Source organism: Pipistrellus kuhlii, unplaced genomic scaffold (assembly GCF_014108245.1).
Source record: "Pipistrellus kuhlii isolate mPipKuh1 unplaced genomic scaffold, mPipKuh1.p scaffold_m20_p_1, whole genome shotgun sequence".
Taxonomy (NCBI): domain Eukaryota; kingdom Metazoa; phylum Chordata; class Mammalia; order Chiroptera; family Vespertilionidae; genus Pipistrellus; species Pipistrellus kuhlii.
The window spans coordinates 37,602,538-37,619,910 of record NW_023425404.1 but is presented as its reverse complement, the minus strand read 5'-3'; the positions used below and the strand labels follow the sequence as shown (position 1 = coordinate 37,619,910).

At 39.5% G+C, this 17,373-nt stretch overlaps 1 protein-coding gene across 5 annotated transcripts in view; it reads right to left on the bottom strand.

Annotated features, from left to right (window-relative positions):
- RORA (RAR related orphan receptor A) overlaps nucleotides 1–17,373 on the bottom strand; it is a 707,884-nt gene that overhangs the window by 28,975 nt on the left and 661,536 nt on the right. For all 5 annotated transcript variants that reach the window (XM_036440114.2, XM_045581995.1, XM_045581987.1 and 2 more), the window contains one exon: nucleotides 12,494–12,579. In XM_036440114.2, coding sequence (XP_036296007.1) covers nucleotides 12,494–12,579 — 86 coding nt within the window. The remainder of the gene's footprint in view (nucleotides 1–12,493; nucleotides 12,580–17,373) is intronic.

The following is a 17,373-nucleotide window of genomic DNA, read 5'->3' as shown; positions in this document are numbered from 1 at the left end:
AAGAGTGAGCCCTAAAGAGAGAGAGGAAAAGGGTTAACCTCTGTGACACAAATAAACACCAAACTTTGCAGGTCAGACAGAATGAGGACTTGGTCTTCCTTCTCTTTCCCCCACCCTCAACTTTTCGGCATTCCTTGGGGTTTCTCAGAGTTTTAAGGATTTAAGAAGTTAAACTAATAAAATATGTAAAGCTTATGAACATGTAAGAGGGAGAAAGATTAGAAGAGTGAGAAGGAAGAGAAGGGTGGAAAGATGGTAGGTATCTTTCACCTAAATGTAGCTGTATGCTCATAAATGTAGAAGCAGGATCTTGACTGATAGGGGGGCAATTTTGGAGAGGGTTTCACTGAGAAATGACTGTGCTGAGACATTAGTTCTAAGGGTTGGGAGTTTGAGGCCACAAAGAGAACAGGGACAATACAAGCCAGTACATGGAGTTTTGGGTGGAATGGAGGAAGTATGTAGAAAGAACAGAGCAAGTTCTGAAGCTATGAGTTAGTTGGAAAATATATTAAGCACATGATTTTGGAGTTTTATTTCTAAAAGATGAGCTAATGAATCATTTCATTAGCATTTTTCTTAAAAATTCGTTCTCTTTACAGATGTTAAAATACATGGAGTTGTTCCATTATAAACATACTGGGCTTGAACTGAGAGCCACCATGATGAATTTCAAGGTAACACAGCTCCTTGGTGTGATAGTGGCACATTACTCCCATCTAGTGGCAGAAAACTAACATGCAATTATTGCAAATAGTAAATTAGAAAACAAACAGGCCTTTAGGAAGGGAGTTGAGAGATGGCCAGTTTAATAGTTCTCAAAAAGACGTGGAGTCATATGTAATACCTTAATCAATAAAAATAAATAAATGTAAAAAAAAAGACATGGAATCACCCATGGAACTTCTAAACAAATATTCTTTAGCTCTACTTTAGCTTTAGTTCTATGAACCAGAACTTTTGGAGATGTAGTCCAGGCATACATATTACTTTAAACAATATGAAATTGTCATTTTTGTAGGTAAAAAGAGCAGAATGTCAATTAAAAACATTTAAAATTGAATGTACTTGGGTGACATTGGTTAATAAAATTATATAGGTTTCAGAGGTACATCATTTATATAATGTACTCTGTGTTCACCACCCCAAGTCAAGTCTCCTTCCATTACTATTTACCCCCTCTTTACCCTCTCCTACCTCTCCAATCCCCTATCCCTATGATAATCACCATACTGTTGTCTGTCTATGAAGTTTCCTTTTTTTTTTTTTTTTTTTTTTTGCTTAATCCCTTCATGTATTAACCCAGCCACCCTCCTCACTCTCCACTGACAGCTGTCAGTATGCCTTTTTGTATTTATAAGCCTGTTTCTATTTTATTTTGTATATTAGATTTAATATATAAGTGAAATCATATTGAAAAAATAAACAAATGGCCTGGGCTGGTAGCTCAGTTGGTTAGAGAGTTGTCCAAATATGCCAAGGCTGCAGGTTCAATCCTCTGGTCAGGCACATAAAAGAACCAATCAACGAATGCATAAATAAATGGAACAACAAATTGATGTTTCTCTCTCTCAAATCAATAAATCCTATATAATAAAAGTCTAGGTGGTACTGCATGATGTTGTCATAAGATGGCTGCCACAACGTCATCACAAGATGGCCACCACAGATAGCCGGCAGGGGAGGACAGTTGGGGATGATTGGACCAGCAGAGGAGGGAAGTTGGGGATAACCAGGCCATCAGGGGAGGACAATCAGGGGTGACCAGATGGGCAGCGGAAGGCAGTTGGGGGCGACTAGGCCAGCAGGGAAGGGCAATTGGGGACAATTGGGCTGGCATGGGAGGGCAGCTGGGGACTATCAGGCCAGCAGGGGAGCAGTTAATAACAATCAGGAGGTGGTTAGGGGGTAATCAGGCTGGCAGGCAGGCAGGTGAGCAGTTAGGAGCCAGCAGTCCAAGATTGTGAGAGGGATGTCTGACTGTCATTTAGGCCTGATCCCTGCAGTTGGACATCCCCTGAGGGGTCCTAGATTGGAGAGGGTGCAGGCTGAATTGAGGGACAATCCCTCAACCCCCATGCATGAATTTCGTGGACCAGGCCTTTAGTATAAATATAAAAAAAAAATGGAACTACAACAAACTAAAAAGGTTTTGTACAGCAAAGGTAACCATAACTAAGATGAAAAGATAGCCTACTAAATGGAAGAACATATTTGCTAATGATACATCTGATAAGGGGTTAATATCCAAAATTTATAAAGAACTTAACACCAAAAAGCCCCCAAGCAATCCAATTAAAAATGGAAAAAGGGCTTGAATAAACACTTCTCCAAAGAAGGCATATAGATGGCCAAGACATGCAAAAATGCTCAACAGCACTAATCATCAGGAAAATGAAAAGTAAGACCACACTGAGATGTCATCTCATGCCTGTCAGAATGGCTGTCATCAGTAAGTCAACAAACAAACGCAGGTGAGGATGAGGAGAAAAGAGAACCCTGGCGCATTGTTGGCGGAAACGCAGATTGGTGAGCCACTGTGGAAAGCAGTATGGAGTTTCCTCAAACAATTAAATATGGGACTGCATTATGACCCAGAAATGTCAATTTTGAATGGTAAACATTTTAACAAAGCTTCCTGGAAGATCTGCTGTATTACTTTTGCAGAACACAGATCTACTCTAGGTAACAAAAATGAGGCTCGGAATGGTAAGTGACTTTGTTCAAGGCTGTGCCACAGCAGGTAAGAGTCAGTGCTGGGATTCAGACTCCGGTGTCCTAAATTAGGGGTGTCGAACTCAATCAGAGAAGGGGCCAAAATCTAAAATCCAGCCTAAATCACGGGCCAAATGGTTTACTGAACAGTCATAAACTGTCATTGTGATGGAAACGCAGCGGAGTGCAGTGATGACAGCGCGGTGCGGGCCACATTGCAAGGCCTGGCGGGACGGATTTGGCCCGCGGGCCTTGTGTTTGACACATGTGTCCTAAATCTTCGTGCTGGGCCCACTCACTTCAGTTTCTCTCCATGTGTTGGACTTATAAAACTAATGTCACGCAGTCTTGATTTGCTCACGCACAGCCTCCCTGCACATCAACTTTCTGTCTCCATTTCCACTGTGTCAAGGAGAACTCTTCAGTGCTTCTTCATTTATTTCACCTAGCTTTCTAAGTGCTTCTCTTTGAATGTTATTTCCGATTTCAGCCTTTTATTTCATTCTCTGGAGAATTCTATCACTTTAAAAAAAAATAAATAAACACAGAAAAAACAATATGGCCATCCATTATGACATTGTTCACCAATCCCACTACAATGGAGCTCTCCAGGACCGGGACAAAGGCTAAGGTGTGAGGGAAAGGGCTCATATCAGGTTGCAAGAGCAAAATGTTAAAATTTTTTATAAGCCGGTTGTTAAACATAATCATTACTATAAATCAACTTTTTAAATTTTATTTTGCTTTTATCCATGTTCTGGAGGTTATTTACATCAATGCTATTTGAATGGTGGGGATACTACATGTTACTGTGCTTTCCTGCTCTGTAGTCAGTGAGATTACATGTTGGGAGGCTTGAAATTGACCTCATGGTGGTAATATTTATACCAGAGCAATTGCTACAAACCTGGTTTGATGTTTTGCTTACGAGCTAGTTTTGAAATGTGACAAAGAATATGATAACAATGTGGGTTAAATGTAAAAGTCTGTCATGTCTGCAGCTGTCACATTTTAAATAGTGCACAAAAAATTGAGGAAGCAAGTTTCCAGTACTTAAAAACTATTATCTGATTCAGCGAAGAACTTGCTCACGTCATCATGGGTGAATGAATGAAGTTCCAAAATGTCATCCTTGTTTCACTTTCCTCTTATTAATGTAAATGAAATAAATCAACCAACATTCGTGTTGGCACTCTAGTCTTTCCCCAACTGCAACTACTGGTATGGATGTTACGAGTTCAGCAAAAATCCGTGAGACCATTCAGTGGGAGTCATTTGTATGAAGTTCATAAATAAAGAGTAGTGTAGATTTTACTCTTTGAAAATTATGTGAAATTATATCCTTGAAATATACTACAGTTGTGTACAGTCATACAGAGAGCTGGCTGTTAAAAGCTGACCAGCACATGACTGGATTGAACTCGGCCCTTGCTGGTCCCCAGCTTCTCATCAGGCTATCTGAATGGTCCTCCTTACTCTGGATAGGAATTTACCCAAAGTGGTGGGCTAGCTAGCTTACATAGATCCAGCCTCCTCCATTTCCAAAAACTCAAGGTGAATAGTTTTATCTACCTTCCAGGACAGAATATATCCCGATCCACTCCCCCTTTCCCAGCCTTGTCTCTTCCCGTGTTTTCTTGATTGTTCAGTGCAGGGCACCACCTCCACCAGTTACTCATGGCAGAAAGATGGCCATCGTTTCATCCCTGCTTCCTCCACACTCACGTCCACACAGTCACCAAATTAGGCTACTTCTTGCCACCTTCCTATTTCTCAAATTTATCTACTTCTACCTGTCATTACAGTAATTTTCTCAAGTTTCCTTACCTATTCCCCCCTTAATTGGTTAATTTTTTAAAATTATTTTTTATTTTATTTTATTGATTTTGTACAGAGAGGAAGGGAGAGAGATAGAGAGTCAGAAACATCGATGAGAGAGAGTCATAGATCAGCTGCCTCCTGCACACCCCCCACTGGGGACATGCCCGCAACTAAGGTACATGCCCTTGATCAGAATCCCTCAGTCCCCAAGCCGACGCTCCATCCATTGAGCCAAACCGGCTTCGGCTTAATTGGTTATTATATAGCCTCCCAACTGGTCTCTGTTCATTCATTTTTGCACAGTCACTTAAGATCTCTAAAACATGTGAGTCTGATCAAGTCGCTTCCTTGCTTATGAGCCCTCCATGGCTCCCTACTGATGACCAGGCTATGAACACCTGTCCAGGCAACTATCTCCTATAATCAATCCTCTTCTCAAAAACCACACCTTGGCCCAGCCGAAACTGCTGTGTTCAGTTCCTCAAAGGACACCCTTCCCCCCAACCCCCCCCCCCACACATGCATGCATGCATCCATACATGCACACACGCACACAGGAGCACACACTTCCTGGAAAGCTCTCTTCTCCTCTGGATTCACTTTCTCTGACCTTGCTTCTCCCAAGGCTTTTGGGAGAGCCCCTCCCATATGTATCCTTAGAGCGCTGCAGGATCTCCCTCTTATCCCTTAATTCACTGTATTCCTAACCTGCCACCCTCACTGTCTGCCTTGTTGTTTGTTTGTTTTCAACAGCTAACCTGGGACTTAGAGAAATCAACAGGTACTTCCTGAATACACGTCTAGAGGAAAAAAACTGATGGTAGGGATAAAAACAGTAGTGACAATCAGATGCTGAGCACCTATTATGTATCAGGCAGCACGTGGGATTCTGGGATTCTTGGCAAACACTGTTAATTTGCAATTCACAACAACTCTGCAAAGTAAGTATTTTTATGCCTGTTTTACAAATAAGAAAATTAAAGTGCAGAGAGGTTAAGACATGTGTCCAAAATCACACAGCTGCTAAGGGGAGGAGCCAGGATTTGAATTCTTGAACCCTGGGCATTTTATTCCAAAGGCTATACACTTCTTAATACACCACCAAAAGAAGCCTTGAGACAAACATGTAGGGCAGACCTAACAAAAACAGATAAACAATAAAACAAAACAAACAAACCAACAAAAATCGCTTTTCAGTTTTGTAATTAAAGTTCCATATAATGGCTCAGACACAAAGTGAGGAAGATGTATTAAGTTCAACAGGTTATTGATTGTATATATGTGTGTATATATATATCGATATATACACACACACACATATATATATGTGTATATATGTATATATGTATATACATATATCTATATATGAACATATAGCTACAAAACACTTTTATTTGCAAGATCTACTTAATAAAAAGCTTTGAAACATACATGGCATTTCCTATTGGGGTGGTTAATAGTCTGCTGCGGAGTGTGGGTTGGCTGGACACAGAATTGGGAGTGTGGATGGGAAGGTGCCCTGGAGGGCTTCCCTCCTGCCTGGGGCTCCTTCTCAGTGAGGCACAGGCTGAAATGCTGATCTGATGTTTGGTCTTTTGACAATTTTCACTTAATGAATTGATTCCTACAGTTCATTAACATACCCACTTCCACTCTGTATACACATATGTCTTAATTAGCTGCTCATTGGCTGTTTAATTACAAGAAAACAGCTGACAGCTGCCTCGCTGAATTCTAATGGCAGACGCTTTGGAGCGGCTACACATTTGCTTTTGACAACCGAGATTTATTCATAACTTTATGATTTATCGTGAATGCTTGCATGCCTGCCCAAATTATTGTATTTTCCAATACAAGTAAAAATCTAGAATTTGGGGAATGTTGAAGCTGTTGTGTGTTTCTCTCTCATGGCTTTCTGAGGCCGAGAAGAACGGAGAATCCTGTATGGAAAGGCATGCACTATGTTAACATTTTATTTGTCTTGGGAACTTTCTGTTGAGAATGTTCAGAAGTGTGGGGGTGAGAAAGAATAAATATCTTTGGACAAACAGGGCAGGAAGCTAATTATCTGGATAAAGGAAAAAAGACTATACTTGTCAATTTTACTTCACTGAGGGGTAAAGAAAGGACATGCATAGATTAAAATTAGGAAAAGAGAGACAAAAGAAAGAAAAAAATTAAAATGGGGAGGGGGCAGGGATAACAGTCCCCCAAAAAGTAAATAAAGAAATTTTTTCTTTAGAAGAGAACAGGCAACTTCATTAGCAAAACACTTTTATTGTGGTAATTCCCTCCAATCACAGGGCCGGGCCAGCAAGGGAGCGTTCATTTCCTCTATTACTGGGGCAGGGCCAGGAGGGCGTGTTCAATCTCTCCAATCACACGGCAGGGCTATGAGGGTGTGTTCAATTCCTCCAATCATGGGGAAGAGACAGGGAGATTGTGGTTATTTCCTCCACTCATGTATGAGCCCTACACTCATACATCTGACAGCAATAAATCACAGAAACACAGATCTCTTGAACTATTTCTCATTCAATAATGACTAACCTCTCTGTAGAATTGTATGTGCAAATGTTCTCTGATTAAAGCTGACCTCATGTGTCATTTTGCTAAGTGTAGATGTCTACTTTGCCATATTGTGATCTTCTATACTCAGATCCAGTCCAAGTGAACACATTCAACAACAGTGATTCATAAGCAGGCATGAGGGGCCCTAGTCTGAGCCAGATACTAAGTTAGAGCCTTGCCTATACTATAACAAGGGCACAAATCCAGCGCTTTTTGTAAGTTGAGGAAAGGACTCAATTACTGATACATGATTAAGACATAAATTAAAAAAATCCAAATCATCTTTACATAAATTGGGTTTTAATACATTCTACCACTTGTGCATCACAGAACTGGAAGGTTAAGCTAAGCAATTTTTTTTTTTATCACCTATATGTAGCAGAACTGAAACTCTGATGTCACAGTATGCAATAATAGCCAAGTCCAATTTTCATTTGAAATGGCTAGCTCTAATAGTGCAGCCAAGCTGTTATAAAACAGTACACTAAAATGTTTGCATCAATGAATGCATCAATGCTGGAAAGTGGACAAAATTGGCCGAAGACTGGTGACATTTCACAACTGAAATAAAAATATTAGAATCCTTTTAAAAACAACTGCGGCCTAAAAGGAAAAGTTATGGACATTGGTTTTTAACCTAATACATAAAAAGCTCCAGAAATTGCTTTAGATCTTTCAAGAATAAATAATGTATAGTTATACAATCTAGGTATCTTTCTTTTTTTTTAATATATATATTTTATTGATTTTTTTTTTTTTTTTTTTTTACAGAGAGGAAGGGAGAGGGACAGAGAGCTAGAAACATCGACGAGAGAGAAACATCAACCAGCTGCCTCCTGCACACCCCCTACCGGTGCAACCAATGTACATGCCCTTGACCGGAATCGAACCTGGGACCTTTGAGTCCTCAGACCAACGCTCTATCCACTGAGCCAAACAGGTTTCGGCTAGGTATCTTTCTATTGTTAATTTCATGTCATATATTTGTTAATGCTAAGAAAGTATTCCAAATTCTCCCTTTACTGGATAAAAGAGGAGGTTTAGCGTGACATCTTAAATGTATGATGATGATAAACAAATGCTAGTTTAAGACCTGTCAAGAGCAAAGGGTCTTAAATGTAATCAGAAATCAATTCAGTTATTCCAATACTCAATTGTACATTAGCATCTGAAATGTGACAGTGGAAATTGTAGAGCCTGGCTGGTGTGGCTCAGTGCCTGAGCATCAACCTATGCACTAGGAGGTGATGGTTCAATTCCTGGCCAGGGCACATGCCCAGATTGGGGGCTTGATCCCTAGTGTGGGGTGTGCAGGAAGCAGCTGATTGATGATTTCCTCTTATCATTGATGTTTCTATGCCTCTCTCTCCGCTTCCCTTCCTCTCTAAATCAATAAAAATATATTTAAAAAAAGAAAGTGTAGAGCCAAAAAGTCTATAAGAAAACAGATTTTAAAAATTGTGTTTTTTTGCTTTTTTTTAAATCTTGAAATAAATATTTTATCATCATCATCCGAGCAGCCAATGTATCTAATGATGAAGCTAGGAACTGAAGTTGAATGATAAAAAGGATAATTTTTTAAAAGAAAATCTCAACTAATGGTCATTTTTCTATAAACATTTCTGCATTTTTATTCACTTTGAAGACCGAACTTTAACCTTCACATCGATAGCTTCTCATTTTATTTCTGGCCTTTTCTTCTGCCGCCTGTATGTTCCATGGTCTGGCCCCAGCTCCCTGGCAGGTCTACCCCAGCTTACCTTACACCCCTCCTACTGTTCACCCAGGGCCAGGACTAAATTCTGTTCCAAGAGCTCAGAAATGAATTCTACATTCTTCTGAAATGAAACATTCAGGGCTTAAGCGGGGCTAAGCACACTGTTTCCTTATTATTTCAAAAGAACAAGTGAAATACTTTTAAAATAAAAACCTTAGCATAATGGAGCCCTTAAAATTTTTGAAATGGTGTACCTGTCTAGCCTTAGCTTACACTACACACAGAAAAGGACCCCTCACTCTAGTCAAACTGGGTTTATATTGTCCCTAAAATATAACCAAGATATCTCCATTAGTAGGCTCTTGCTGCCTCGTGGATATATCTCCTTGAGTTACATTATAGAGTGTGGTCTTACTCTGGTATTCAGTTCTTGCTTTGCTATTTAACTTTTCCTATGCTGGCCTCCTCTCTACAACTATACCATAAACTGCTTGGCGGAAGGATTAGGCCTTCTGTGTCTCTGGATCCCTTACAATACTTATAAAGCGCCTGGTCCCAAGACGGGTGCTCATGTGTTTGCTGTTTTTATTGGCAGAGTCTACATAATAAATCACAAATGGTCACAAAAAGCAGGACTGGACCCATAGATAACCGGAAATAGCATCTGACTATCCAGAACAGCATTATGCAGGCATAAGGAGTGTGGCCAGGAATGATAAGAGCCAGCCCCTCCTGAGTGCTTGTTATGTGCTGAGCACTTTTCTAAGTGCTTTACCGAAATGCATGTGAGAACTCTATGAAGTTAACTACAATTATCCTCATTTCACCGATGGGGAAACAGAGGCACAGAGAGGTTGGGTAGCTGCTCAGACTGGGGAAAAGCAGAGCTGAGATTCAAACCTAGGCAGTCTGGTTCCTAGAGTCAGAGCACAAGCATGACCCAAAACTGTCACTTGGCAGGTAGGCCAGGGGACCAGGAGAGGGTGAGCAGGGAATAACCGGAACCAGAGAAAGTGCTACCAAAATGTCTACTATTTTCGCTGTTCCTGGGCAATGCTTACCTGGGCCAATATATGATGCATCATTTCAGTAATTACCCAGGTTCTCTAGTTTCTTGTGGTTTCAATTTTAGATGCCATTTAAAATGTATTCACAAAATGATTAGTTCTGAAAATGACTGAGTCGCTTTCTTTCCTCTCATTAGATATCTATTTATATATCTAATTATAATTTCTCCTTATGTCTAATGATACTAACACAGAGGGAAATTATTTACAATTTGTCATAAAGTAGCCACCTCCACCTGGTTAGAACGTGGTAAATCATTAACCTCAATGGCAAAAGCAGAGGCTCCTGACTTCACCACAATGAGACATAAAAACATTAGCTACGGCAGAGAGAAACTACTCTGCAGAGTAAACAGTATGTGCATCTGATATAAACACGTACCATTGTATAGGTCCCAGGCTGGGCACAGGCCCAATCTGTTAATAAAATTAAGTTTTAATTGTTTCTGTGTCTTTGAACAGAAGAACACAGATAATCAAAAACCACTTTGGCATTGAGTCCTGTATATGGACATGATCTGAAAGGGTCATCTAGAAAAGTGACAACTGTGACATAATAGCTGCCTGCTGTTTTTTTTTTATTGCTTTTATTTCTGTCATAGACATTGGGGTAAAAAGAAGACACACAGTGGCAATGCCTATGTACACACAGTGGTCCTCAAAGAGTCAGTTCACTTTTACAGAATGGTATGTTGTTAATTTAACTTCTGAATTATTGGTGTGATCCACAGGAAGTAGCCCCCACCCCAGCCTCCATTCACAGGAAGTAGCCCCCACCCCGGATTCCATTCTTAGACACTCACTCCAGTGTGCCACATAAGACCTCATGTGGCATTACTGACAGACTCAGAGGCGGGAATCAGGTTCCTGGGCAGAATGAAGATATTCAGAGTGGTTGATACCTAAGACCCTGTCCGCTTAAGAAAACACCTAAGGTGATAGGCAGTACACAAAAATCGCCACTGGGTGGAACTCCAGGTGTGGGAGGACTACTGTCTCCATATCCTTCATCCAGAAAGGCCATGTCATCTTTAGCAGGGAAGGTGTGAGCACGGAGTGGATGAGGGTGAGGCATTACACCTGCCCAGCCATGTCAGCCCAGATTAACTCTGAAAGTCAATCAGGCGACTACTGTCCCAGGCAGATCCCTCTCTGAGATGGCAGAGGCCAGGCAGTCGGTTTCATTTGGTTTTATTTCAACTAATTAATTCATCTTGAGGGAGGGAAGACTGAAGGGGTAAAAGGGCATAACTTTTTTTCTTGATAGTCCAGAGCCCTGAGGCTTGGAGTGTTACCACAGAGATGAATAATTCAAATTCCCCTTTAAGTAGCAAGACCCCTATTCTGAAAGGCTGGCAATTTTTGAAAAGATTATTGTGTTCGGTGGTGTGTGCAGAAATCTCCAGCTTCATCAAGATGGGCTCAATATGAAGCATTTGTATGTGTACAAAGTGGCAAATGTTACGATGATTAACAGTAAAACAAAGACTTAAGGAAATTACAAGGCAAATTTTCCTGTGGTCTTTCAGTAGTTTTTTGTGTTTGCAGGTGATTTTGAATGTTATGACCTTGTATTTTTCTAATTTCACTAAAGGAGAACTAACCAAATTTGTGAATTTTATTTTTTGCCTCAGCCTCAAAATGCCTAGGGCTAAATCAGGCTTGGTTCAGTGGCAATCGAAGGTTTCAGAGCCTTCAGCATGTTTAAATAGCTGCTCTTCTGTTTATTTTGCACTGTTTTATCCTGTAAGCTGTCTCAAGGCTCTTCCAATATAAGCAGGAGGATTTAGATCTCAATAAATTGAAATTTAAATAACAGAGGCAATCTGGATTTGGGGGGTCCTGAAAGATTAGGATAAACATCTCTATTTCCCATTGCCATATTGTGCACATTCTGTACATATTACCCTGAAATCAGCATCCGTCAAAATCAAAATATTAACCACAGCAATAAGACTAATAATGTTTAGATTTAAATTGCGCTGTTCAGTTTATAAGGACTTTTATTTACAGTTTTTCATTCTGTTCTTAAAATAGTTGTAAAAGGGAGGAAGAACATGTGTTATGCCCACTTTCTAGATGATGAAAATGAGTCACTAAAAGATTAAAACATGCACAAAACTATATGGACAAGTGGTGGCAACAGGACCAGAACTCAGTTCTTTCCAAGAGCCTTGCCATAATTTGGCCAGCTGTGTCAACATCTGTGTGCCAACAATAAGACTCAATCATATTTTGATTGAATTTATTGCAAATGCCTTCTTATAAAACTAATAACATTAGAGAAGTCTAATGTTATCTCTTTTTAAAAAAAGATAACCAAAGTGATTATTCATCAGATCAATCAATTCTGGGATTAGAAGTGACAAGCAAGCAATGCTCAAATACCTTTCTCTAGCCTCTGAATTTGATGGAAAGCATAAAAAATATGTAACTTTTTTTTTTACATGTAATTTAACACCAAAATATTCTGTCCTGTCATTTCTCATCACTCAAAATTCCCAGGAGTTGAATTTTTAGACACAGTAGAAATAAAAACCAAAAATTTAAAACATACAGTCTAATATTAATAGAAACAACAACAACAGTTTAAAAGGCTTACCTTGCAGCCTTCACATGTAATGACACCATAATGGATTCCTGATGATTTGTCTCCACAGATCTTGCATGGAATAATTTCAATTTGAGCTGCAATAGAATCACGCAACCAGTTAATTACATTTTCTTTTAAACACCTTATAAAAGCGTTCCCAGATCAGCATTTGTATAGTGAAAACTAATAACCTGCTAAACATTATACTGCATTAACTATTCATTGCTGAACTGTGAGGGTCCCCCTAGAGCCCTGGACTAAATTATGGCTGCTCGTTATATAATAGCTTTCGGGTTATTAAAATGGGTCATTTGAGAAGGTGTTTAAGGACCCACAAGAAGGCTGGAATCAGCATTTCAAAGCCTTCCAGAACCCGAGAGTTCGCAGTTTAGGCCTCAGAGCAAAGCAGATACTAGAATGTTTCCTCCGATCTCATTTTCCATCATTATTTTTAAAAGGTCATAAATCTGTCTTGGCTGAGCACTGTAGCTCAACTGGTTGAGAAAAATATGCTCCAAAAAGTTAAGACTACTTAGGAAAATGACTCAATTCCAAATATTCATGTTACTTATGATGGCAAGTTAAGAATTCCTTACTCATCCTTTTTTAATTAACATAGTTGCCATGTGCTAAAAATGAGTCCATTTGTGTACGATCAAAACCATTTAACCATAAAGATAATATCCTATTTGTCAGGACTCATCAATTAATAATGATGAGTCCTGACAAAGAGAATAAGTAGCCTCTAAGTTCTTTGCTTTGGAAATTGATTTTCTGATACAACACACTTGTGTTTCTATCCAATTGATTACTTAAAGATGCCTCATGCTTTAAAACTAAATATATATATGTATATAACTATATTTATATTATCAAAGTTCTCAAATATGACAAAATACATTTCTAAGTAAATACATTATATCTTGAGCAGAGTTGGACATAGCATAATTAAGGATTAAAAGCTAACCTAAGGACAAAATAATTAGGCAAGACAAAGTACTTGGATCAACTATGAAATAAAATTTGTATATGAAAAGAAAAGACCCACACTGAAGTATATATACAGGATGGCACCAGTCTACCTGGAATGTTCCATTGGGGTAGGTTTATTTTCCATGGTTTTCATTACTGGATACCCTAACAGATTACCTACAAATCACACACACAAATACAAAGGCAAGTGCCCACGTATATTTCATTTTCATATACAGTAGGTCCTCGAGTTACATTTGAGATCCGTTCCTACGATGCAACATAACGTGATTTTCGAATTTTTGCCGTAAGTCGGACCCCACCTACATAAGCACCTAGGTCACTCACATGGAGCACATACACAGCAGTAATGAAGTGAAACAGTAAAAAAATAAAAAAAATAAAAAAAATAAAAGAGATAACAATTCCTGACCTTTACTTGTGGTAAATAAGTGATAAAAAACATATAGCACATATGTACATACATCAAAATGACAGAACTCCTTTTTTTAATTTTTATAAATAAATGGGAGATGGCGACGTTATCACAGAACAACTTACGTTGAGTCCAACGTAACCCGAGGACTGCCTTTAGCTCCTATCTGGCCCCATACCTTACACAAAGCAACCAACAATGTAAGTTACACGATATAAGTAACACATTTACACACAGCTCACTCTCCCAATCCAATGTAATCCCATATCCTGGGAGAATTTCCACAACACTTACTTTGAATTTCATGTGATGCTGTATTCAACAATTAACACATGAAATTCATGGACTTAACCTCATTATAAAGCATGTGTGCCTACTAACTTCCTTTCAAGGGGACTAGTACAAGTACTGAACAGGAAGTGTAAGCTATTCAGAGAGTCCTTTTCCTACGGGTCACTTTTAGTGTAGAGATACTATTGAATTTTATCGTCCGGAGTTAGAGATGGTTCAAAATATCATGTCCAATATATTTTCCATAATCCTGAAGCTTTCTAAAACTCAATAACACTGTCTTTGTACATTGTCGAATATGTCTATTTGTGAGTTATGCAACTTAATATGTTAAAAGGTTTCATTTAACAAAAATGATCACCTCCAAGTCTGCCTCCTTATCCTTAGCACCTAGGAAAATTCTCTATGAAATCTGAAACCTAATATTTCACATCTGTGGTCCCTCCAATGTTCTAAGACAGCGGAGGCAAAGTTTTGTGCTACAGATTGTCTGCAACTGGAGACGAGACAGCTAATGCCAACTTTTTTCAGGGACTCACAAAAGCCAAGGGGTAGCTGAGAGGTGATATCAGGTGAGAGCTATTGCCTGGGTTTTCCCATCTGAATTAACTAGTCTATAATGAGAACCTGCCTCCCCAACCCTGACTCCCAAGGAATCGAATAATTAGGCAACGCAAAGTACTTGGACCATCTATTAAAAAAAATTTATACGTGGAATAAAGAAGACTGGCACCGAGCTGCTTCTGCAAATGTGTCACCTCAACCTACACTCACAGAAATTAGACACAGACAAACCTAGCCAGGCCCTGTGGTTCAAGTCAGCATCAGAATTACCCGAGGCAATTCAAGCAGCATTAGTGCTAAAACTTGGGCTTGTCAAGTGTTATCTTGATTTCACCTTTACAATGGAGAGATCAACACATCTAGTTAGTCCTTTATAAGATATGAAGGCCCTGGGCAGGCCATATTGGGAATGCTGAGTAAAACTGTGCCTGGATCAAATGGAAAATGACATATTTCTGTTGAGTGGGCCTGGACTCTTAGTGGATTATTTCATCAGAAGTGAACCGATGACATTTAAGCATATGATCAAAATGCCTGCTAATGGCTGCTCTGATCCTGCCAGTGATACAGAGGTGTGACATGGAGGGTATGCTTGTGATAGGGGTGGTCCTGGAGTGCCACCCTGGCCCAGCACTCTAACCTTTGAATGGCTCGGGGTCTACCTGGGGAGAGGGTGGGTCCTTGTTAGCCTGAGTCAGGCTCTCAAACTCTTGGTCTTCAGTCTTATTTCAGCTCCTAGGTTCTTCTAGATCTGGAGGACACTCAAGCTAAGATATATTTCACAAGATTTATGGAGGCTAGTGAGTCGTCTTTACTCACTGTAGATGACTTCTATTTTCAAGCAGGAGGCCATCTGTCAGCCACTGTGTTTGTGCTTAGATCCAGTGGGCAATGTGGGCCAAAGAATCAGAATTTGCTAGAACAAGATTCACTGGGAAGCTCTTGGAAATTATGGTAATGGCAAGGTTCTCCAAAGCAAGGTTCAGGAGTTCTGGCTAGCCTGACCAAACTATTCTACTAGCCTCCCTCCAGTAGGGCCATCTTATCTCAGGAGACAATTTCCGTTACAAGTGCTCTTTAAGAAATGACTGAAATACATCTGCTCCGGAAAGTAAACTTGCTGAATGTGACCTGATCACACATGTTGATATTTCCAGAAAGCAAACATTTGCAGATTGGAGCAGGGCACTCAGCCTTCCATTTAATCCAACAATGCACAAAAGGTGCCCACTCCACCTTTTTAGGCAATTTACAGAATTCAACAGTAACACTGAGAATAAAAAAATGTAGTCATTGACTTGCAAATTTTCCAAAAGGCAGGCAGTTTAGTTCCATAAATTTTAGTTTTCAGTCCAATAAGAGGGAAAAGGCCTTTGCTGTCCATCCCTCAGGCTTTTGCATTTTCCAACAGGCAGTGTTGTGTCTTTTCAAAATAATCTTCTTTTTAACACAAATTACGAGTCTTGGCCCGTAGATATACTGCACGCATTAACTCAGCCAGTATTTCAAAGGATGAGTTCTGTCAGACTCCACTCCTGTCACAAGTATATTGATTAAATTAGCTCACATACATATTCATCTCAGCAAAGAGGTTTACTGTGTAGGGGAATATTCGAAGCAAGAAGCACACAGATAATCATGAATTGGCTTAACAATGAACAATCTTGCTATGAAAAATTCTAATTTGCCTACATTTTCAGCTCTATTGCCTAAATAATTTGCTCTCTCATGCGCCCTGAGTAATTCAAGCAGGCGCTCCACACCTGCAGAGGCACATTTCTGCAGTTTCAAGGAGCTGACAACCAGTGGCAGCGGGGTGTCAGGAAATCTGACAATACAAGCGTGCTAATTAGCCAAGTGGTCCTTGGGCTGGGCTGTCATTGAGCCTTGGATGTACTTCCATACAAAGTTTGCTTTTTTACTTTTAATTATAAAAGGGACAAGCACATGGACCCTGGCATTCTTAACACCTCATTTATTTCTCAGGACATACTGTGGGATATATCTTGGTCTTGAGAAAAATGTCCGTTTTCCCAAAGAATTAAAAAAAAATACAATAGTATGAGTTATACCCATCACTTCACTCTCGGTAAATAGTGAACATGTATTTGTGTTTATGATGCAAGGCATTATTGCATTTACTTCAACAATCCTATGAGTTTAAGTGGTATCATCATCATCATCATCATCATCATCATCATCACCTCCTACATTTTTTTAAGTGAGAAGACAAATTCAGAGAGGCAAAATAACTTGCCCAAAGTCAGAATGCTAGGAAGAGGTAAGACTGAAATTTGGGGACATTCTGTCCTTTTGTCTAACTAAAAATTTGGGGCTTCTGCTCAGCCAGTGTGGTTCAGTGTGGTTAAGCTTTGACCTATGAATCAGGAGGCTATGGTTTGATTTCCAGTCAGGGCACAAGCCTGGGTTTCAGGCTCAATTCCCAGCCCAATCAATGATTCTCTCTCATCTTTGGTATTTTTCTCTTTCTCTCCTTCCTCCTTCCCCTCTGAAATCAATAAAAATATATTTTTAGAAAGTATTTTATTAAAAAATAAAATAAAATAAAAATGTAGGTTTCCCCCTTGTCACTATTCTGCATTGCTAAGATCCAATCGGTCCAGTA